This window comes from Mauremys reevesii, linkage group 24, assembly GCF_016161935.1.
Source record: "Mauremys reevesii isolate NIE-2019 linkage group 24, ASM1616193v1, whole genome shotgun sequence".
Taxonomy (NCBI): domain Eukaryota; kingdom Metazoa; phylum Chordata; order Testudines; family Geoemydidae; genus Mauremys; species Mauremys reevesii.
In genome coordinates, this window is record NC_052646.1 from 2,801,561 (window position 1) to 2,823,967 (window position 22,407).

General features: G+C 53.1%; 1 protein-coding gene across 1 annotated transcript; it reads left to right on the forward strand.

Annotated features, from left to right (window-relative positions):
• Positions 1-20,026: 20,026 nt before the first annotated feature.
• On the forward strand, positions 20,027-20,723 carry NHLH1 (nescient helix-loop-helix 1). The gene has a single exon (XM_039513320.1). It carries the CDS (start codon positions 20,027-20,029, stop codon positions 20,435-20,437), a length of 411 nt encoding a protein of 136 aa, XP_039369254.1. The 3' UTR covers positions 20,438-20,723.
• Positions 20,724-22,407: the final 1,684 nt, after the last annotated feature.

The following is a 22,407-nucleotide window of genomic DNA, read 5'->3' on the forward strand; positions in this document are numbered from 1 at the left end:
GCAGCAGCCCCAGGTTTCTGTTCCCTGGGTGAATCACTTCCCCTGTGCCTCAGTTTCCTGATCTGCAAGCAGGAAGGATGTTGTCCTGTTGCATAGGAGCATAGTGAGGCTTGATTCATTTCCATTTATAAACTGCTTTGAGATCCTGGCAGGAACTGTACGAAAGAAGGCAACGTATTTGTGATTAAAATGTAGCTAGCACTGGTAAAAGGTGCTGGCTTGCCAGTTGTGACCGATGCAATCCTATTTTTACCCATGACCAACACAGAGCAAACCCTCCCCAGTCACAGTCATGGTGTGGAAAGGGGGGTGAAGTTTCCATGGCTTATCCAGACCTTTGGCCTCACCCCTGACATGCAAACCCAGGGCTCCATGCCAGTTGTGGATTTTGGGATACAAAGACTCATCTTACTGGGAACAGACGGAACTGCTATCATGCAGCTACCCAATGGCTTTCAGCTGTTATGTGCTCAGTGTGGATTCATAGCCGTGACCTAGCAATGGAAAAGCTCATTCTCCTATTCCCAAGCCATCCCCTTCCTGCATTCATTTAGATTTCAGATGTCTCCAGAGGAGGCCGAGTCCTCACTTTGAAACTGCCCAGCTCAGTCCCCCTTCGTTCCCCTGGCTGATGTGCTAGCTGCTTTTATCAATCACAGTAGCTGCTCTGTTGTCAGGCCTGCAGCTTGGTTGGGGCTCTGGCTTCTGTCGCCAGCTTCCACTGCCCATCCTGCTTTAGCTGCAGCAGTCCTCAGCTGCAGGGATGGAAAAGTTTATAACTCCCCTGATACACTTTCTCCATCATTCCGGCGATTATACACATTAATTAGAGCGTTCCTAATGCTAATAAGCAGTGGTGAATAAATGCCTTCCCGGTACCTGACCGCCATGCTTATTCTGTACATGGATGTAGAAAATAATTTGATTTTTTTTTGCCATTGACTTTGATTTCCTCTTAGCCTTTGCAGTAAACGTAAAAGCATTGACGTTAGAGGTGATTCATTTGTAGTAAGAGGTAAAAATCTTCTTGTGCCTCATGCTGGAGAAAATAATGCAGAAATCCCAAAGAAAAACGAGTCAGCACTTCTGTTTCTCATGCACTTCTACAGAGTCTTTCATTTACTGATGTCCCAGTGCCTAGATGATAATACCTACTTATCAGCAGTAGACTTCAAAGCTCTTTACAAAGGAGATAAGCATCAGGGGTGCAAAGGATGGTTCAGATGGTTCTGCTACTGACTGGGTCTGACCCCGGGGAAAGATGTTGGCAGGATAAAGTCCATTAATGAATGAGATTATTGGAGTTTACAATAATGAGGGCCATATGAGTAGCTAGAAATATGAATGACTATGGATTGTTTAATATGTGTAGTGTGGTAGCACGGTCCTTGATGTGCCGGATGTTGTGGGTGTATGTGCACAACACAAAGGCAGTCCCTCCCTCAGAGAGTTTACAATCCAAGTGCATCAGGTGGGTGCAGCACACCGCCAAATTTCCAGTTTGGGTAAACTGAGGCACAGAGCAGTGAAAAGACTTGCCCAGGTGCACCAGTGGCAGAGCTGGCCCTGGAACCCAGGAGTCCTGAATACCAGGCCTTTGCTTTAACTGTGGGGCCACACCACTTCCTACTGTTCCCTGCCCCTGTTTTGTGTTGATCTTTTCAGGACCTGGTCCAGCTTCTATTTCTGCTTGATCTTATGCTACAGCTGGCTGCGTTCACATTAGCTGGCACCACGGATTCAGCCTTGCCATCTCTGCAGGAAGATGAGGCGTGCTGGAGAATTCCCTTGTTCCAAGCCAGTTTGCTTTGATAATTAGGAAAGGTGGCAAGGGAAATTATGCAAAGCACATGGAAAGTAAATAACTTCTCTGCAGTGGGCTCCGTGGCAATGCCTTGCCTCATCTGAAGCGGCTGAGTGTTCTGTCTGGTCACAGTTTAGTTCCCCAGCTGTGACTGTGTAGCTGAGTGAGGCACAAAGTGGAGCTTTGACTATGTTGTCTGCATGGGGGTTTGGGCCAGGAATGCTCAGCTGTCCCTAAGAACATCTCCCAATCTAGTACTTACACAGATCCCATCACTGGAGTGTCTGTGCATTTCACAATCTTTAATGTATTTATGCTCACAACCTCCTGGGAGGCAGGGCAGGGCTTTTATCCCCATTGTACAGCTGGGGAAATTGAGGCACAGAGAGATCAAGTGACTTGCCCAAGGTCGCACAGAGTCTGTGGCAGAGAGGGAATTGAAGTGAGGTCTCCTGAACCCCAAGCTTTCACCCTAACCACTGGCTGATGCTTGCTCTCAAAAACAGGAGCAGAGGAAGTGCCAGACTGGTTCAGACCAGTGGGTCCACTTAGTCCAGGACCCTGTTTCTGATAGTGGCCAGTGCCAGCTGCTTCAGAAGAAGGTGCCAGAACCCCGCAGTGATGAGATAACCTGTTCCCAGGCAATGATCTGTCCTGATCCCATTACTGCCCATTAGTTAGAAGTTGGTTCATGCCCAGAAGCTTGAGGGTTTCTCTCCTTCCCACAACTCTTAGCAAAACAAAGTCTGCTTTAACTCTGCGTGTTCTTGCAATCAATCAGTACTAAGGTCCAATCCTCTTTTGAAGTCTACCTAAGCTCTTGGTGTTGTCACTAGGTGACACAGGCTAACTTTCCGCTGCATGCAAAAGTATTTCTGTTGATCATTTTAAAACATACAGCTTTCAAAGTGGGTTTTGTAAAACCTTTGGAATTTCACATCACGCTCCAGTGCAAATATGCCTATATGATGTGCAAAGGTGGCAAAACGAAGGGAGCAGAGGAATGCCAGGCTCTGGATTTGATTTCGAACCACCCTTACTGCCCTTTGCCGGGGGCAATAGAAATGATGCAACTTACGGCAAGTGTTGCTGAGATGCTGTTTAAAATAAACAGGCTACTGGCGCCTGAGGGCTTTGGGCAGCTGCTCCCAGGGGTGGGAGGTTGTGTCTGCACAGGGCTGCTGTTTGCTGAGCAATGTGCCTCTTCTGGGGCGGCCCTGCTGCTTCATGCCCAGTGCTTTAGATGCTGGCCTGAGGGCCTGGGAGAGGGGATAGGCAGGGCTGGGGGAGGGCAGGCTCCCAGCCTCTGCCCTGCCCCGGAGGAAAGGGAGGGCCGTTCAAGCTGCATTGCCTCTGCTGAGAACTTGGTTGAAGGGGTCGGGTGCGAGGTGCGTTCCCCTCCCTGCCCTTTACTAGTAGCTCGATTGTTCCTTCCATGCGTGCCCCCCATGTGTCCATTACCCCCGCCCTATGATGAGTGGGTGGGTCTCAGGGCTGACCCGACAGGGTAGGTGTAGACGAGTCAGTCCCAGGATACTAGAGAGAGGACGTGGGGGAAGTCATATCTTTTATTGGACCAACTTGTGGTGGGGAGACAGACAAGCTTTTGAGCCACGCATGACTCTTCTACAGGGCTGGCAAAGGTACTCCCAGCGTCACTGCTGAATGCAAGGTGTTTAGCATAAATAGTTGGCACACATGGTAAGGGACTGTCAGCGTAGTGTGGCCGGTTACCACCTCTGCAATCATTGGACAAGAAGCGGGGTTAGTGGGTTACAGATTGTTGTAATAAGCCATAAATCCAGTGTGTCTGTTCAGTCCATGATTTTTAGTGTCTACCAGAGTTATGAATTTAAGCTCCCTGGCTTGTCCAGGTTTCCTCCGAGGATGAGGACTGAGAGGTCAGACTCAGAGTGATCATTTGTGAAGCGTGTGTTTGTCTTGTATCATTTTCCTGTGTGAGTTCATTGGAGAGCAGGGTGATTGTCTGTCTGATGTCAGCCCCATATGGCTATCGGGGCATTTAGTGCACTGGCTGAGGTACCCCACCTGTTCTGATAGGCATGTGTCGGACCGTGGATCTTGGAAGGTGTGTGGATCATTGCAGCAGGGGAGATATGCCTGCAGGTTTTGCATCTGTTCTAGCAGGGGCTGGGGCTGGGGCTGCGTTGGGTTGGTGTGTCCTGGTCTGTGGGGAGTTTGCTTCTGATGATGAGCTTGGTGAGGTTGGGGGGCTTGAAGGCCAGAAGAGGGGCTGATTTCAGGATGGGGCTCCCCATTGAGTATGGGTTGTGGTTGTTTGATGATACCCCAAATGACAGGGGTTCTCAAACTGGGGGTCAGAACCCCTCGGGGTCGCAAGGTTATTACATGGAGGGTCATGAGCATCAGCCTCCCCCCGCCCAAATCCCACTTTGCCTCCTGCATGTATAATGGTGTTAAATACATTTAAAAGTGTTTTTGATTTATGATGGGGGTCGCACTCAGAGGCTTGCTGTGGGAAAGGGGTCACCAGTACAAAGGTTTGAGAACCGCTATCCCCTCTGGGACAAGCGTAGCGTAGACTGTGGACCGAGCTCTCCTCGTGCCCAGAGAGGGCAGTAATTCAGTGGCTGCCCCCTCCAGGTACCGTACATCCCTCTCACCGGCTATAAAGCACCATCTCCCTCCCTTGGCAAGTTCACCACTGGCCATGCTGGGGGTAGAACCCAGGCGTCCTGAGTCCCCAATCCCCACCCTCTGTGCTTTAGCTGCTTGCTCACGCCTCATCCTGCTGCCCCGGGGCAAGTTCCCCCCACTCCTAGTGTGCCCGTCTGCCCCTGCCTTCTCCTCACGCCTCCGCCACAGGAGCCAGAGGGAGTTCAGGTTGCATCGCCACCCTGCCCAAAGGCTGCCCTAGGACCTCTCAGAGCCCCACCTCACCTCCCTCCCCTGCCTGCCCTCCCTCCTCCGAGGGTGCCCTCTGCTTGGGCGACCCCCGCTGCAAAGGGGGGGTGGCGCTCCAGAGGCCACTCCTCCCCCCACCAAAGCCAGGCAGGCAGCCCGGTTTGTGAGCATTGGGCTGGGGGGCCGGGAGAAAGACAGCTCAGGGGACAGCTGGCGTTTGCAGGCCCAACCGTGGAGCATTGTCGGCCTCTAGCCGTGTGCGACGCCCCAGGAGGAACCCCTGGTTCTGCCCGGCTCCCCCCCCCTCCCCCCCCCCCGTACGTGTTCATTTCCTTTTCCCTTCTGACTCTGCGAGGGGCTTCCGCACAAAAAGATGCCACTGACTGTCTCGACCTCTGACCTCAGCTACATCCCTGGAGGCTGAGCCCGGAGAGGAGGGTTTGCAGCTGCCTTGGTGCCCGGAGGCGGAGTGTAGGGGGCGGGGGAGGAGAGAGACAAGAGGAGAGAGGAATCAAATAGGAAATGTGCATCTTCCCAGCCGCCCGGGCCTCCCAGCCCTGGAACTTGTGGCTCCGGGAATATGAAGAGGCGGGGAAGTTAACGAATGCCCAGAACAAAGCCAGGCCTGTTTTGGCTGCTCGGATAAGGAAGCACTTTAGGCAGATTTGGGGGGGTGGGGGGGGAATCAAAATTGGTGCCTCTAAGTCATTAGCTTATTAAATTTTAAAACCAGCTAAAATGAAGACGAGGCCGAGCTGTGGAATTTGGAGCTGGATTTGCAATGAGATGAGCAATGCCAGGGACTGGGGCAGGGGTTTAATGCTACTCAGATGTTAGGAGAAAGGCTCGAGGATGTATCAGTGCAAGGCTGTTGCCTGCATCTCTCTAAGGAACGGCTCTGTCCCCTGTTACCCATAGCACCCCAAGCTTTAATGGGGTTAGCATCCCAGCAAGGCAGGGCACTGCTACCAGCCCTGCTTTACAGGTGGGGAAACTGAGGCGCAGAAACTAGTTACCCACCTTTCAGGAGGTGAGTGTGTGTGATTTGCCCAGAGTCCCCCAGGAAGTCTGTGGGAGAGCAAGGAATTAAACCCAGCTCCCAGGCAGGCGCTCTAACCGCCAACCCATCCTTCCTGGACCAGACAAGAACTAACCCACTGCCATCTCTGAAGGCCTCTAGGTCTTTTCCCACCTTTGGGAGGGACACACAGTTGGTGTAAGCTTCATTGAAACCAGCTGAGGATCTGTCCCCTCGGATTTTTGTAAAAACAGCAGCAATCTTTCCAAGTCCCCAGCTTTGTTCAGAGCATCTTCCCTGGTTAACGCAGCCTCCTCTGGGGTGGAACGCTGCAGCTGTTCAGCACCATGGCTTTGTTATGGCGCGATTGTACCCTAGCAGCAGGGCCGAACACAGCCCATGCTGCCTGTGTGTACTTGAGTCAGTGCAACTTATTTGATTCCCCCAGCCCAGGCCATGAGCTTAGCAAGTGATGACAAGAACATCAGGCATTTACAAGCACTTCACAGGCATGAAATGACTTCACTGGCTGGCCGTCCCACTAATGATTCTCACACCCCCTTGACAGAGGACTGGGAAATTTGCTAGCATGAGAAATGGGTGACACATTTTACCAGCTACCAGGGTGTTAGTCAAGCCAGGGCTGGAGCCTGGTGCATGTTAGACCATTGCCTCATGGCAGGATTTGGCAATGTTCCCCTCCCAGGTGTTCCCATTTCTCCTGCTCAGTGTCCCACATGCACCCTGCCAACAGCATGGATTGCGCCCAAGCTTCCTCCCTGTCGTATGGATCTGCAGGGACACTGCTGCCCCGTAGTTCTAATGCTGGAATCCAGTGTCTGCCATTTGGCAGGTAGCCTGCGTTTGATCCCCCACAGATGGACTTGGGACTGTCACACATCCCTAGGCTTCCTTCTGATGAGGAAGGCTGGTCTGGTGGCTAAAGCACTGGCCTGGGGATTGGGGTTCAACTCTGAGCTCTGCTACTGACTTCCTGTGTGACCCTGGCAAGTCACTTAAACACCTAAATACCTTTGAGAATCTGGGCCTTTAGTCTCCCTAAGTCTTGATTCCCTCTCTGTACAAGGGGATAATCATCCTGCCTGTGTCTCTGTAGATGGTAAGGTCTGTGGGGCAGGGATTGTCCCCTATTGTGTATGTGCAGCCATGCTCTGGAAAATAAGTGTTAGTGACGGGTAGAGACCTGCTCAGATACAGGAAATAAACCTGGGACAGGGAGATGCGCAGAAATCAAGAGAAAAGAAACAGCTGGAAAAAAATACAAACCTGACCCGGTTTGCTCTTTACTTTAACTGTATTGATCAGAAGTTTGCACATCCCGTGTGCCTTTCGAGTGAGGCGCTCAAAGCGCTTCACAGACGGACCGACTGCATTTCACAGCCACCTGCCCTGCCCCAGCCCCCCTGTGATGCTCAGATACTGAGAGAGGTAGGTAAGTGGTATCATCCCCTTTTTACACCTGAGGGAAACTGAGGCACAGAGAGACTAACTGGCCAGTCCAAATCCTGCAATGAGTCCCTGGGAGAGCTGGACACAGAACCCAGGAGTCCTGACTCCTAGGTCCCCTGTTCTAACCACTAGACCCCATTCATTCCTGGCACACTCAGGCCACATTTTAAAGGTATTTCCGTCGCTGTGCTCAGTGTCACAACATCTAGCTGAGCTCATTTTCAAAACTGATCTAGCCATTTAGGAGTCTAATCCCATCAGCTGCCAATAGGATTTGAACTACGAAGTGCCTAAATCCCTTTTGAAAATGAAATGTAGGCTCCTAAATTAGTTAGGCGTTGCGACGCTGAGCACAGCGTTACCTAAATATCTTTAGAAATCTGGGCCCTACTCCCATGCTCTGATCCTCTGTGCTCTCCGTCAAGTAGCTAGTGCGATTGAACGGAGCGAGGTGACGCAGTGGAGCTAAAGGGTGAATATCGCAGGATTCAAAGTACATTGGCTGGCACCCAGCCTGCATCTAACTCCCACCATGTGTTTGAAATCCGGCTCTGAACATTACAGATAGGAACCTAGGCACTGCCAGACTGGATCAGGTCTCTGCTCCGTCTAGCCCAGCAGCCTGTCTCTGACAGTGGCCAGCACCAGCTGCTTCACAGGAAGGTGTCAGAACCCCACAAATTGTCCCAACATCCAAACCAAACCCTAGCTCTGACCTGCCTCTCCCCCTCCCTTCCCCCCGAACCTTGGAGTGTCTGAAAACGAAGGGCCCAGTTTTCCAGCGCCCCCACACCTTGTGTCATCGGCCACAGCTATGCAAAGTGGGTGGAAAATGCAACAAAATCCAGCTCATGATGGTGCGTGTCACTTTGCACTCTCTCTGTCCCCATACACAGCTATCTGTCCTCATACACCCCCTTTTATCTATCGCCCTACAACCCTTTCTGTCTGTTTATCCCCAGACCCTCCTTTCTGTCTATTCCGATGCTCACCCTTCTATCTATCTAAACATAGTATCAGGGCTCTAAAACAATGGAGTATTTTCCCCATCTGGGTTGAGGAAGAAGGGAGACATTGATACTTCTGGACATTTCAAATTGGATCCCTCCCACCCCACCTCCAGGGGCGTACCCCCTGCAGCCCGATTTTCCACTGAGCCCGGCCTCGTGCCGTCATTCACACCTGCACAAAGTGGGTACAAGACACTGCCCGATCCCAGCGGTGGCATTTCACGCCCACTGCGCACCGGTGTTAATGAGGAGGTGAGGTGCAGGGCAGCAGAGGGACGTAGGCTGTGCAGCCCCGAGGAAGGATGCTGCTCATGGCACAGGGCTCTGTGCCATGCAGGTGATCTCTCCCCATCCCTGCCAGCGCAGCTTTAAACAGCAAGGTTGCTGGGGCTAATCAAGATAGACTTGCAAACAAAACAGCAGTGCCACATCCAGAGCCGGCAGAAAGTGAGAAGCAGATGGGCACAGCGAAGCAGGGAGCTGCTGCTAAATGGATTGATGGAGAGGCCTCTAAGAGAGATGGATTGGAGAGGGACCCGCTGGAGGAAGGGGCCGGGGCAGCCACGCTGCGCCGGGGGCTGGGGCGCGAGGACACGGTGGGGAGGGAGAAAGGCCTGCAGATAACAGATGCATGGACACAAAGACTGGAATGGGAGAGAGGGACAGATGGACGGGCACTAGCGAGAGTCAGGAGAAGAGAGGGATCTGAACGTAATTAGATTGGATCCGATTATGACAGACTCGATTAGAGCGATATTATGATCAGGAGCTTCTGTCGCTATTTGGCTTTTTGAAGCGGGGGGGGGAACAAAGCCAGGGAGCACATGGGGAAGGGGACAAGTGGGGACAAGGGGAGCCGGGGCGGATGAAAGGAGACTTCTTCTTGGGAAAGCTGTCAGCGGCGGCAGTGACAGATTGTCTGGTTATCAAGTACCGGGGCCGTCTGTCACCGGCCGCTCACAAAACCTGCACTCCATAAAAGCCAGGGAGACAAAGGCGAGGAGGGGAGAGGGGTGACAGGAGCCGAGACCTTCTGTCACCAGCCAGCCGAGCGTGCCCAGGGCATGGAGAGAGCCGTGCAGAGCAGAGACCTTCTGTCAGGAGCTGGGCACACACGCGGGTAAACACCCCCGAACCTGCGCACATACACACCCTAAACCTGTGTGCACGCACACACCCCTACACACTGCTCCCCACAAATATTAGTGTCATACATGTACGTACACACACACGCATGCAATTGCACAACTCCCAAAACCACCAGTGCACAAACACATGCATCTGCAAACACACAGAGACTGACACACCTGGAGACACACACACACACACACAGACTCTCGTAAGCACGCACCGAGGTTAACACACACGCAGCTCTGCAGGATCTAGGGCCAGGCAAAGAGAAAGAGGTTCTCACCCTAGGCCCTTGGGCTTTTACCACCCAGTCACGCCCCGCAGACTAGCTTTGAGGTGAAAGGGAGAAGGAGAAAGCATCAATTCGACACCAGGCTGGTAGGATGAAGAAGGTGATGGGGGAGAGGAGCTGGGAAGGGGCAGAGCAAACCCACCCCTGCTGTAACTGCATGGATCTCAGAGCAGCGTCATGGATGTGAATCCAGCCCCAAGGCTGTGAATTCACAGGCAGGCCTGTTGCTTTTCCGTTGCCTGTAGCTTGGGTGGTTGTGTGCTTCAGGGCCTGATTCTCTCTCCCCCTAGGAGCTAAGGTTGGGCCTAGCAGCCCTCGTGTCCAAGGCGCAGGCAGGTCACCGCAGCATTGCTAGCAAGGTCTGTACAGCCCCTTGCACCAGCCATAGCAGCCGTCCCAGTTGCACTAAGCACTATGGGATAGGTGCTCCAGGAAAACCACAATGCACCGGTGCCTGGAAGGCACCTGAGAAGGGGTGTGTGTCAGAGTCACCAGGCAGGAGAGGCCTCGCCTGGCGTAAGGAAACGTGAGAGCCAAGCACTGCATTCCTGCCGTGCGGTCCTCTCTGGGCTAACCAGGTACCATCGCCCCCTTGTCATCCAGTGCCCATGGTGCTACAAGACAAGGGGTCCTCACCCCTACATGGGCCGGCACATAAACACCTGCAAACAAAAGCAAAGGCCCCCAGAGAGGGAGGGTGGGATAGCGTTTAAAGCACCAGAGCAGGACTTGGGAGCTGTGCCACTGGGGAACCTTGGGCAAGTGTCTGCATCGCTCTGTGCCTCAGTTTCCCCTTGTGTAAAACGGGGATAATAATCCTGCCTATCCCCCACCGTCTGTCTGTCTTTCTTGCTTGTATAGTGTGTGAGCCCTTTGTGGCAGGGACTGTCTCTTACTCTGTCTCTGTGCGGCGCCCGGCCCAATGGGGGCCCTGATCTCTGTTGAGGCCTCTAGGCAATGATTTAGGTTTCCAGCGGCTCAGCGTAAAAAGCTCCGAAAGTCAGGCTTGCATCCACTCCAGCACCTGAAGGGTTAAAGCCGTCTGCTCTCCCTGACAAGCACGAGCCAGTTTGGGTCCCCAGTGGGTTTGTACAATATGTCGCCTCATCTCCTGCCAAATGCTGCCTCCTCTAGTCTCTTTCCTGCCTCCCTGTGCCCCCCTCCCACACACAGCCCCAGGGGTGGCCAGGGTAGCACGCTCAGCTTGTGGTCCCAGAGTCGACCTCAGCAGCTCCTTCTTTGCAGCTGATCCCCGGCCCCCACGTCCGCCAGTCGAGGTGGGCAGATCTCCGAGTGTCCCGGAGGGTTTCACCCTCTTGGAAACGTTGCCAGTGAAGCAAAGTCAGTGTTAGGAGCAGGGGGCCCAGTAGATCTTCAGCTGCCCGGGGCCCACGCCCAGCCTCATCTGAGTGTCGATAGAGGGTTGGGGGCCTTCTCTTTCCCTTCCCGGTTGTTCTTCGTTTTGAAGCCGGCGTGAGCACCCGCGCATGGGGCAGCCTAAACCGTTCCTCGTGAGCTGGGCACTGTCCCAGCAATGTCAGGCAGGTCATCCCCCTAAGGCAGGCCCGAGGCCAGAGTCTGTCCTGCCTGTTCTTAAAAACCTCCGGTGCCGGGGACCCCACGGCCTCCCTTGGAGCTGACTCCAGTCCTTACCCATCCTAGAAACAAGCCCCAGCCTTCTCCTTCAGGCACCTTCCCTGTGCCCCCTTAGCGACCCCGTCTCATTCCCCCGTCACAGCTAGGGCCTGACCCTGGGGAAGCCCCTGCCTCGCAGGCTGGTGGGTTTGTAGCACTCAGCCCTGACACTCTAAGCCGAGTTCCTCTTGAACCAAGGAGGGTATCTTAAGCTTGGAAAACGATTGCTCATTGTATTATAGTAGCGCTTACCGGCCCTACCCCCATTGCGCCAGGCGCGGCACAGCTGGAGAAACGGTCTGAAGCGCTTACAATCTATAGGCAAGGCAAACATAGGAAGGGTTCTTATCCCCGTTCTTCCGATGGGGAAACTGAGGCACAGGAGGAGGACGTGGCTTGCTCAGCATCACACAGGGAGTCAGTCTGGGGCAGAGCTAAGGACTGAACACAGCTCTCTGGCATCCCGGACCACGGCTTAAACCCCGTCCAGCTCCAAAATACAAGGAGCTTTATTTTCTTAAAGAAGCAAGTCAACAAACAGCAGCACAGTTTTTCAACCCAGTCCTAACTTTTTGCTTTCAGCTCCAGACCTCTGAAGGGCTTCTGGCCGCTTCCCAGTTCTGACCAGCTCTCTGGGCTATGCTCCTGGGCACCTGGCCGCTTGCTCCAGGAGATCCCACCACTGGGGCTTCCCACCCCACACCCCCCAGGAACAGCCTGTCCCAATCAGTTCCCCCTCCCTGGCCACTAGCAGCCCTTTAACTGGCTGCATTGGATTCACCGGTTCTGCTCCAGATGGGATGGGCCCAGTTCTACTCACAGGGGCCCGCTGCCCTGAGACAAACCCCAGCACCAAACTCACCCAGCTCCCTGGTACCAGGACCATGGCACTGAATGAGCCGGCAGCCCCCGGGAGCGGAGATCTGGCCCTGCCCTGGGGCAGAGTGGTGTATGAGCAGGCGTGGAAGGCTCCGATTTTGATCGGAGAACGTCAGTGAACGTCGATTTCGCTGCGTGCCCGAACCGACGGGAAAATATTTCCCTCGATAATGGTCGAGATTTACAGTGAGGTAAAGTAAGAAAAACACTGGGTCTCCTCTGAGGCGGCTGCCTTTGTATCTTTTGAGATGTGATGTTGATAATTTGTCTTTTAACAGTTATAGATCTCAGCAGCCACTGTCATTAAATAATTATCAGCTGACACTCCCCCCACCCCCATTATCTGACACCCTCCCCTGGGATTTCCAGCCCTGGGTGGAAGTTCGGAGAGAAGCAAAGGGCTGCAGGGCTGACAGCGCAGTGCAGTGTGGCTAGGTAGCCCAGGGACCTTGCTCTGGGGGGTGAGATTTCGGCGGGCACTGGGTCTCGGCTACACAGGACGTTTGTCTAAGGCCTGGAGGAAGCAGTCACCAAAGAGAACACAAAGCAGAGAGACCCAGGCACTGAGCTGGGGCTATCAGGAAGCCGAGAACAGAGCAGGCATGAGATCCCGGGCTAGCTGCCTGCGTCCTCTCCTCCCAGGGCCCGGGCAAGATGCCCAGAGACCATCCCACCATCAGCTGCAGAGATAGGTAGGGCCCGGCTGGCATCCTGGCAGGGGGAGAGGCGCTGGCCCCTGGGAGTGGAAGAGAGACACAAACAGGAGGGGCAGGGATTGTGCAGCGAGAGAAATAAATAAATATGTATGTGGCCCATCAGTCACCCCATGGGGAGAGGGGATTGCGGGCGGCAGCAGGCAGAGAGTGTGGGTGGGTGTGATGGACCTGCGGGGGTGATGGCAGGGCTTAATTTGTAATGAAAGAGGTGCCGGGCTCAGGCAATTTTTTTACATTCATAACAGATGCAGCAAACCCAGCGGTGCCGGGGCTCTGAACTGCCAAGCCTAGAGGTGCAGGGGCTCAGCTCTGGCAAACCCTGGCCCAGCTTAAGCACTGGGTGTGTTGTGGGTGTAGTGTGTGGTGGTGTTGAGCATCTGTGGTGTTTGTGTGTGTCTGTGATGTGTATGTGTGTGATGTGTGTGTGTGTGTGTGATGGTTACAGGGGGATGATGCGTTTGTGTAAGTGCATGTGTGTGTGAGAGAGAGCGCTGGGCATGGGGGGGGTTGTGTGAGATGTGCACACATGTATCTATGTGTGGGTTAATTTCAGGGTGGATGCTGCTATTGCCACGAGCTCATTAGGCAGATATTGTTTTTTAATCAGTGCCATAGCAATGGTGATGCAAGCGCCTCGCCGCCACCTGATCCCTCCCCCGCCCTCCCCTCCTCTCCCTGCAAACTCCGAGACCATCTGCTAAGACGGGGCCCCAGGCTGGAGCTTGCCCAGGTGTGTGTGCCCATCACCTGGGCACCTCCTGCCGCTGCGGCAAGGAGAAACCAGCTCCTGGGTGCACTGAGTGGGGACTGGAAAGGGGGACGGGATAAGGGAAAGGAAACCCCAGACACTAATCGGGGAGAAGGGGAAATAAGAAATGGGATGGGGAAAGGAGGGATGTTCCCAGTCAGCAAACCGGGAGTAGATAGATAGATAGATAGAGGAGGTGTATGGGGATAGATTAGATTAGATGATGTGTGTGTATGGGGATAGATAGATAGATATTAGATTAATAGATATTAGATTAGATGGATGATATGGGACTAGCTAGGTAGATAGTCCAGGGAAGGGAGTTTGTGGAGAGATTATTGGTATTGGGAGCAAAGTAGGAAGGATTTAAAATGAGATTTTAAGGGAGGGATTTGAAAGAGGAGGGGATGGGCCGCCTGGCAGGGAGGACCCAGCTTAATCTAACCACCAAAAATATTCTAGCTTGTTGTTAAAGTGCTTGTGGACACGTCATATGGATATTTGGATGTTAGGGCCGGCTGGCTGCCTTGCTTTCTTATCCCATCAAACTTTTAAAATCTATACAGGCACTTTCAAATCAATCCGTAGAAGGGAAGGTTCCACTGATGCTAATGGGAGCCTTCCTGGGTCCCTTGAGTTGTGTGTGAGGCACAGCAACATCCTGTGCTTGCCTGCCTCTCTCACACACACACGCACACACAAGCATGCACACCCACGCACAAAAACCACAACCATGTACAAACTCATGCGCGCACACACAAACTCAGGCACACACACACAAGGATGTGCACAAACACACATGCACACAAAGGCCTGCTCTGTGCTTTGCACCAGCGGTCAGAGTGAATCCTCAGCCCAGGTTCTGCAGGGTGGCCAGTCTCTGTGAACACAGCATTATCCATTCAGTTTCTGTTCCAAGCACTGTCCCCTCTGTCCCACCCCCACGCAGAGGAGAGGTCTCTGTTTGTTTCTCCTCCCCCCACTCCCCAGTCTCTCTATTTCTCTTTTATGAAATATGCATGGTGAACAGATGTCTCCTTCTCCCTCCCACCCCACTACCTCCTTCCCCCCTACAGGACCACATCCAACCCCACCTCCCCTTCCCTCCCCTCCCAGGGGGGCTTTAACTTCCCTCCCAGCCAATGGGATCCCCTCTGCTGCTTTTAATATTTATGAGGGGGAGCACTGGAGTGGCCAATAGGAAGCCTGGGGTGGGAGGCAGCATGCTAGCTTGGGTGCGTGTATATATAGTGTATGGGCCGCATGCTTCAAGGTGTGTCCATATAAATGTGTAGCAGCCCGTTTGCCCCTCCGCATGTCTGGGTCCCAATGACAGGATCGCTCCCCTCCCCAGACCCGTCCATCAGTGCAGGAGTCTGAGCGCACAGGGGGAAACTTTCTTCCCCATCAATGAACGAACGAGCCAACCGGATCCTCAGGGCTGGGATTATTCGGGCTTCGTCCTGCAAGCAGAGTAAAGCCAGAGGAACTTCAGAAATTGAGGATGTCGTCCGGTTAGGGGTAAGGCAATTGCTTGGGACGGGGTGAGGTGGGCATTATAGATGCACTGATAGATTGCAATCAGACCCATTGCTGCGGTACCATGTGGTGACATACTACGGTGATTGATAGATAGATAGATAGATAGATGTGGTGTATGGGGATAGATAGACAGATAGATTAGATTAGATGTGGTGTATGTAGCTAGATAGATAGATGTGGTGTATGGCGATAGATAGACCCATATACATTTAGAAGTAGATCAATATTCAAGACAGAGAATTTCACCCACCCACCCTCTGTTAGCCTTTTGATATAACTTTTGGGATATGCACACTCACTTAACTTTGGAGAAGTCAAGTTGAGAGGGTTTTTTGGGGTGTTGTGATGGCTCTGAAAAAGAAACCTCAGATCCAAACACCCCATACGCCTGGGCTGGGGGTGGAGGAGTGCCCTGAGTCCAGATACGCGGCTTTGGCTGTCCAGGGTCGTGGTGCCTCTCACCAGCAGTCACGTGCTGCATTTGGTGACACCGCACTTGGAGGCAGGGAAACGGCCACAGAGGGAGATTTTGGAAAGGGGAAAAAGGGCCTTTGGCTCAGAATTTTGTTTTAGATTTTAGTGGCCGTTGAATGTGACTGCTGGATCCTGCCCAGCTTCGCAGTGCGAGGGGCTCTCAACCCAGGCTTCTGCCACAGCCAAATTGACGGAACACTCAGTTTGCATTTATTGCAGGGGGGAGAAGTGAAAATCTCCCAAGAGGGACAGTCATCAGGGACTTGCAGGATGGAGTAGCTCAGACAAGCAGGCAGCTGGGAAAGGAAGCTGCTTAGACCCAATTCTGCAACCTGTACTCATGCGAGCGAGCCTGGGAGTCCCGTGAGTCAGGACTTGATTAAGGCTCCTGCGTTGAGCCCCACGGGTATAAATCATCGTCCCTGCCTGGCGTTCACACCCAGAGGCCTGTCTTGCTAGTTATCGCCCTGTAATAACAAAGGGCCAGACCTTTGGCTGGTGTAATTGGGCATAATTCCACTGACTTGGATTGCGCTAGGGCAATTTACACCCGCTCAGAACCTGGCCCGGCCATCCAGCGTGTTCCATGCAAACGGCTGGCAAGTGAGGACACAGCCAGTTCTCTTGCAAATGTCACTGGCGATTGTTCTGGGGTGGGGACAGGGAGGTGGCGTACCCTGCCCCCACCCCAGATTCTATTGGCCACTCCTTTTTCATTAATCACCTCCCAGGGGGTTGGGGCTGGGTGTTTAGAGCGATTGTGCCTGCGTCAGGGACATCGTCACAAAAATAAAATTGTGGAAGGGGAGGGAGTTGTGTCAGCGTATGGAACGTTGTATGTGGTTATATTATATCCTGCAAAGTCGGGGGGCGGGGGGGACAGCGGAGCATCTAGACCTATGGAAAGTCTGGGGAGCGGGCAAAAGCCCCACTTGCCCCAGAGCAAATGAACCTTCTTGTCCATATTTGTGACCTCACCCATCCACCCCAGTGTAGGAGCAAGAGAGCCAGGCTTGATTGCAGCCTCACTCCAGTTTGACACCGGTGTCACTTCATCCTCACCTTGCACAGTCACTCGCACCAGCACTGAGTGAGCGCTGGGCTTTGCACATGGTGCGAGGCACAGGGCAACAGAGAATCCCGCCCGTTGTCTTCAGCACAGTGATGCTGGTGACAAACTGGCCTAAGCGAGCGGTGGGGCAGTCCCGGGGGCGGGCATCAAAGTCCACGGTCCCGGGGAGTGTGGGGCATGATTAGAAAGAGCCGTAGGTTTGACAGACATGAGTTATGGGTGCAAATCTAGCGTGAGTCCACCAAAGCCAGGCAGCCCCTCTCAAGGGCTGCAGAGACCTGGCTGCAGGGAACCTGGCTGAGGCAGAAGAGTGAAGAGCCAGCACGGTACCGCTGTCCAGGGATGTAAGCCCTACCTGCTGCCACGGCTTGGTGATGCTGCAGCATGAAGCAGCTCTCCGTGGACAGTAATTGGGAGCCAGGATTGTGAACTCTTTGGGGCAGGGACCGTGTCTCGCTCCATGTGTGCCCAAGCACTCGGGAAAGAAAAGCAGCTCCCGGCTGCCCCCGCTGCAGGCAGACCTTCCCTCACTATTGTTCACTCTCCCAGCACGCTGCTCCCAAGGCCAAGCGGGGAGGGAGGGGGCCTGGTCTCCCCTCTCAGGCTTAGAAGTGGGAGATCGGGGATCCTAGTTCGGTGGGAACATCCTTGAGAAAACAGGAATGAGAGAGCAGCGGAGAGAGAGAGAGATGAGGGAAATGGAAGAGAAAACGTTCCATTAGACAGACACAGCGCACACTGGTGGCAGGGGACGGACGCACTTAGAGAATTTAAACACATGCCTAAACACTCGGCTGGATCGGGGCCTTCTTGATCGACACCTGAACTGGTGTCTCAGGACCTTGCCACAAGGAGGGTGAGTTACTAATGGGTCGCACACTTTGTAGCTCATTGCACAGCCCCGGGGCTCACTGGTTCCCTCCCACCCAACCCCACAAGCTCTCTGGGTGTCCTCCTCCCGTCCCCCTCTATTCTAGGGAGTCCCAGCAACTCTCCCCAATCCCCCACCATTGCAGGGGTTCTGTGTTCTCCCTATTTCCCCTTCCCCCCAGACCAAGGCCCCCCAATTTCTCCCCCATCACAGACACCACTTCAGGGTGCAAAGCTCAGATCTTTGAGGGAGAAGGTGGCATTGGATCCAGCTACAAGCAGTGCCCGAAAAGCAGTTCCACCCGAAAACGGCACCATCTTTGCTCCCCGAACCCTCGACCTTCGCTAGAATAAACTTTTAATTTGTTTTTAATTAAAATGTGCCATATGAGCGAAATAATTTGCTTTCTGGATTTTTATTTTATTTGGTACAAGATTTCTAGGGGATGTTTTTGACAGGTGTTTCCCCATATTGCAATGTGAGTGGTCGTGTCTCTGTGTGCGTCTGTGTGTACATTTGTGTGAGTTTGGCTGTGTGTATTTATTTCTCTGTGTGTGCACGTGTGTGAGTCAATTACTGTGTGTGTATATGTGTGTGGTTTTGTGTGTATGAATTTGTGTGTGTATTGTTCGCATACTGTGTCTGTTTTTCATGTGCGTGACTCTGTGTGTATGTGAGCATGTGGGTGAATTACTGTGTATGTGTGTGTGGGTTTTATGTGTGTTAATTTCTCTGTGTGTGAATTTTGGAGTGTATTTTTGTGTGTACAAATTTCAGTCTATGTGCCTGTGAGTTTCCCTCTCTGAGTTTGCACGTCCTTCTCTGGGTGCATTTCTACACAGTCATGAGACTGTGTCTGTACACGTCAGTCTTTTAAAGTCCGACTCCGAATATTTCTTTCATTTCATTGCCTCTGTTTATCCATTCTGTTTATTCAGCCATTCTGCTTGTTTCTTATAATCATATGGCTTGTTAGAATTCAACAGCATCTCGCCATGTGCAAAAGATGTTATACAAGAATAATATTTTATACACATCTATCTATCTATCTATCTACCGATCTATCTATCTAGCCCCAACCAGCCCTTGTAGCTAGCTAGCTGTCTAGCTACCCAGTTTACAGTCTCCGCTAGCAGTAACAGCTCTCTCTAGTGCTGAGATCTTTTTTTCTAACCCCTCTTCATTCCACTCACTCCAAACTTGGTTTCCCTTTCCTCTCTGGCTCTGCCCCTTGCCCAGTCCTGTCCCAGCCTGGTTGGGAGGGATGGCTCAGGCCCGGCCTGTCCTTTCCCCAGACCCACAGTCCCTGCTTTGGAAGCATCTGTGTGCGAGCTGGGCTCTGCAGAGCGGGGCTGTGAAGGCAGCGGAGGGAGGGCAGGCGGAGAGCCAGTGTTCCTGGCCTGCATGCGGAGTCCCGGGGGGAGCAGGGAGCCAACTTCCATTTGGAGACGTCAAGCCAAGCAGCTGTGTTGGGTTCCATATGTCTGGGGTGCCAGAATCCATGACATACGGGCTCATTTAATATACAATAAGCCCCCCCACCCCCGCAGTCTGTCTTTTCCCCCCTCGCTCCAATCCACCACCTGTCATCTCTCCAGAGAGCCAGGAGAAATGACTTCCATCTAGTCCCCCAGCCTCCCCACAGGCTCCCCCCTCTGGGCCTTTCCCTGCAGCCACGGGCTGCTGCAACCCCTAAGGCCCTGCCCGCTGCCCACATTGCTGGCAGCCAGGCATGGGTCGAGCTGCGTCCGTTCTCTGCACGGGGCCGGGGGCTTTGCTGGCTTGTAACTGGAACTGTTTGCTTGTCCTAAAGGGACAGATGAAATAAACTTTTTCTTTCTTTCTTTCTTTCTTTCTTTCTTTCTGTTTGTTAAGTGGGAGCAGAAAGTTAGTGAGAACTCCTTTGTTTCTGTTTTCTAGAGCACTTTGGAGGCAATTGCAGAGACTGACATCTGAAGAAGGCAAACCACGCCGCACAGCGTGCCGAAGGCCGACCCTGCAATCTACATGTGCACAGAGAGGAGAGATTTATTTATTTAATTTATATATTTATTGGAAATTTATTTAAATTATTTATTTGGAAGATTGTTGAATGTGTGACTAATTCCCTGGAGAAAGGAATTTTCCTTGGAAGGATTTTTTTTTTTTTAATGATGATGATGTGAACCAGAGAACAAAATATTAGAAGCAGAGCAATTTTATTTTGGAATTAATTCTATCTATCTATCTATCTATCTATCCATCCCCTTACACACCCTCTATCTATCTATCTATTTATCCATTCCCTTACACACCCTCTATCTATCTATCTATCTATCTATCTATCTATCTATCTATCTATCTATCTATCCATCCCCTTACACACCCTCTATCTATCTATCTATCTATCCATCCATCCCCTTACACACCCTCTATCTATCTATCTATCTATCTATCTATCTATCTATCTATCTATCTATCCATCCATCCTTTGAAAAGATGATGCTCAATTCAGACCAGACGGAAATCGACATGCCCCCGTCTCACTCAGAGACAGAGTCAGTTTTTAGCGACTGTGGTGGGGGCGGTGGCCGTGGGGCCGGAGTGGAGGAGGCCGGCAGCATCGGCTTGTGTGCCCAGTCCCGGCTAGCTGAGCCGGGTGAGGCTCTGAAAAAGGACCTGCAGCACTTGAGCCGAGAGGAGCGTCGGCGTCGGCGGCGTGCCACGGCTAAGTACCGGACAGCCCACGCCACGCGGGAGCGCATCCGCGTCGAGGCTTTCAACATGGCCTTCGCCGAGCTGCGAAAACTGCTGCCCACCCTGCCCCCTGACAAGAAGCTCTCCAAGATCGAGATCCTCAGGTTGGCCATCTGCTACATCTCCTACCTGAACCACGTGCTGGACGTCTGAGCCACCGAGCCCACGTCCGTCTGTCCGTCTGTCTGCTACATCTCCTACCTGAACCACGTGCTGGACGTCTGAGCCACCGAGCCCACGTCCGTCTGTCCGTCTGTCTGCTACATCTCCTACCTGAACCACGTGCTGGACGTCTGAGCCACCGAGCCCACGTCCGTCTGTCTGTCCGTCTGCTACATCTCCTACCTGAACCACGTGCTGGACGTCTGAGCCACCGAGCCCACGTCCGTCTGTCTGTCTGTCTGCTACATCTCCTACCTGAACCACGTGCTGGACGTCTGAGCCACTGAGCCCACGTCCATCTGTCCGTCTGTCTGCTACATCTCCTACCTGAACCACGTGCTGGACGTCTGAGCCACCGAGCCCACGTCAGCCCATCTGTCTGCTGCATCTCCTACCTGAACCACGTGCTGGACGTCTGTGCCTCCGAGCCCCTGTCCGTCTGTCCGTCTGTCTGCTACATTTCCTACCTGAACCACGTGCTGGACGTCTGAGCCACCAAGCCCATCTCTGTCTGTCTGTCCATGCGTTTACCATATATCCTACCTGACTACTTCCTGGAGTCTGAGCCACCGAGCCTATGTCCGTCTGTCTGTGTTTCTGCTACATCTCCTACTGGGCATCTGAGCCACCAAGCCTACATCCATCTGTCTGTCTAGCTGCTACCTGAACCACATGCGGGACATCTGGAGCCTCCGAGCCCACGTCTGTCCACCCCTCCATCCGTCTGTCTGCTCCATCTCTTACCGGAACCCCAAGCTGGACCTCCGAGCCGCAGCCGCGCCAGCAGTCCTGGGATCTAGCCCATGTGTCTCTCTGCTCTGTCTTCTACCTGAGCCATGGCCTGGATTGCTGAAGTGCCAACAGCAGGAACATTTCAGGCCTTTTGTCTGTCGGCTGCATCTCTCCCTGCTAGCACCATACACGGGGCTCCCAAAAGGCCCTGTCTCGAGGGGCCATCTGAGCCTGACGCCCCCGGCAACCCCCAGATCTAGGCAGACAAGGAAGGGAGCTTGACCCCCTGTGAGCTCCGGCATTCCTTGCACAGCCGCAGGGCTCCCGGCTTTTCCTGCCCTGAAAAGAAATACCAAACATGCTGCAAAAATGGAAGACCTGGGGCAGCCCCCAGCCCTGGCCCTACGAAGCTGAGAAAGCAGCAGCTTTCCTGCAGGGTCCAGAACCTAATGAAAGGTGGAAGGTGCCCATAGATGGATGGGAAAGAGGGCGTTTCCTTGCTCAGATCCACTCCAGAAGGTATAAACCTTGTCCTCTGTCATGACCCCATCCCTTTTCCAATAAGCGCTAGGGAAAACTGGCTCTGAGTCTGTCCCTGGGGGGAATTTCAGTGCCCCACTGGGTGAGAACTGCCACCAAGACTGGATCTCGGTCTCCCGACCAGTTCCCAGTTCAGCATCCCAAAGGTCAGAGTTTGCTCCTGTTGCAGTTAATAGGCGCCAATCTCCATTGTCCTGCTCTTGTTTATAGTGGTGCAAAGTGTGTGTGAATGGTGCCCGTCCTGACTCAGGAGTGTTTTGCACCTGCTTTGCACCGGTATAAGTGACTGGACAAGGTGGACAACAGGCAGTCAAGCCCAGTGTGTGTTTGATGGCAGCAGGCTCTGGTCCCTAAGGCTGTTTCATGTCTCCTAGTAAGAGGGGTCAGACTGGGGGAAATGTGGTGACTTTCTACTTAAGCTCCAGATACAATCCCAAACTACACCGACAATCTCAGATGGCTGGCTTTGCCTGCTGTAATGATCAGTGCACAGTGAATAAGTAAGGCTGACCTCTACCTTGCCATCATTAGCCTCCAGAGTGAACATCCTGTTGCAATGAATGGGAGTAGTTAATTCACACCTTTCTTAGGGCTTCAGGCCTCGACTCGCCTTTGCCATGCACCTTGTGTTGTCGTTAACCTCCATGCGAAGCAGGCGTCAGGCCTTGCCTCCACTGGGATTCCAGTCA

Bases quoted from the DNA above. Each gene is read 5' to 3' on its own strand.
- NHLH1 (XM_039513320.1), top strand. From the start codon at position 20,027: ATGATGCTCAATTCAGACCAGACGGAAATCGACATGCCCCCGTCTCAC.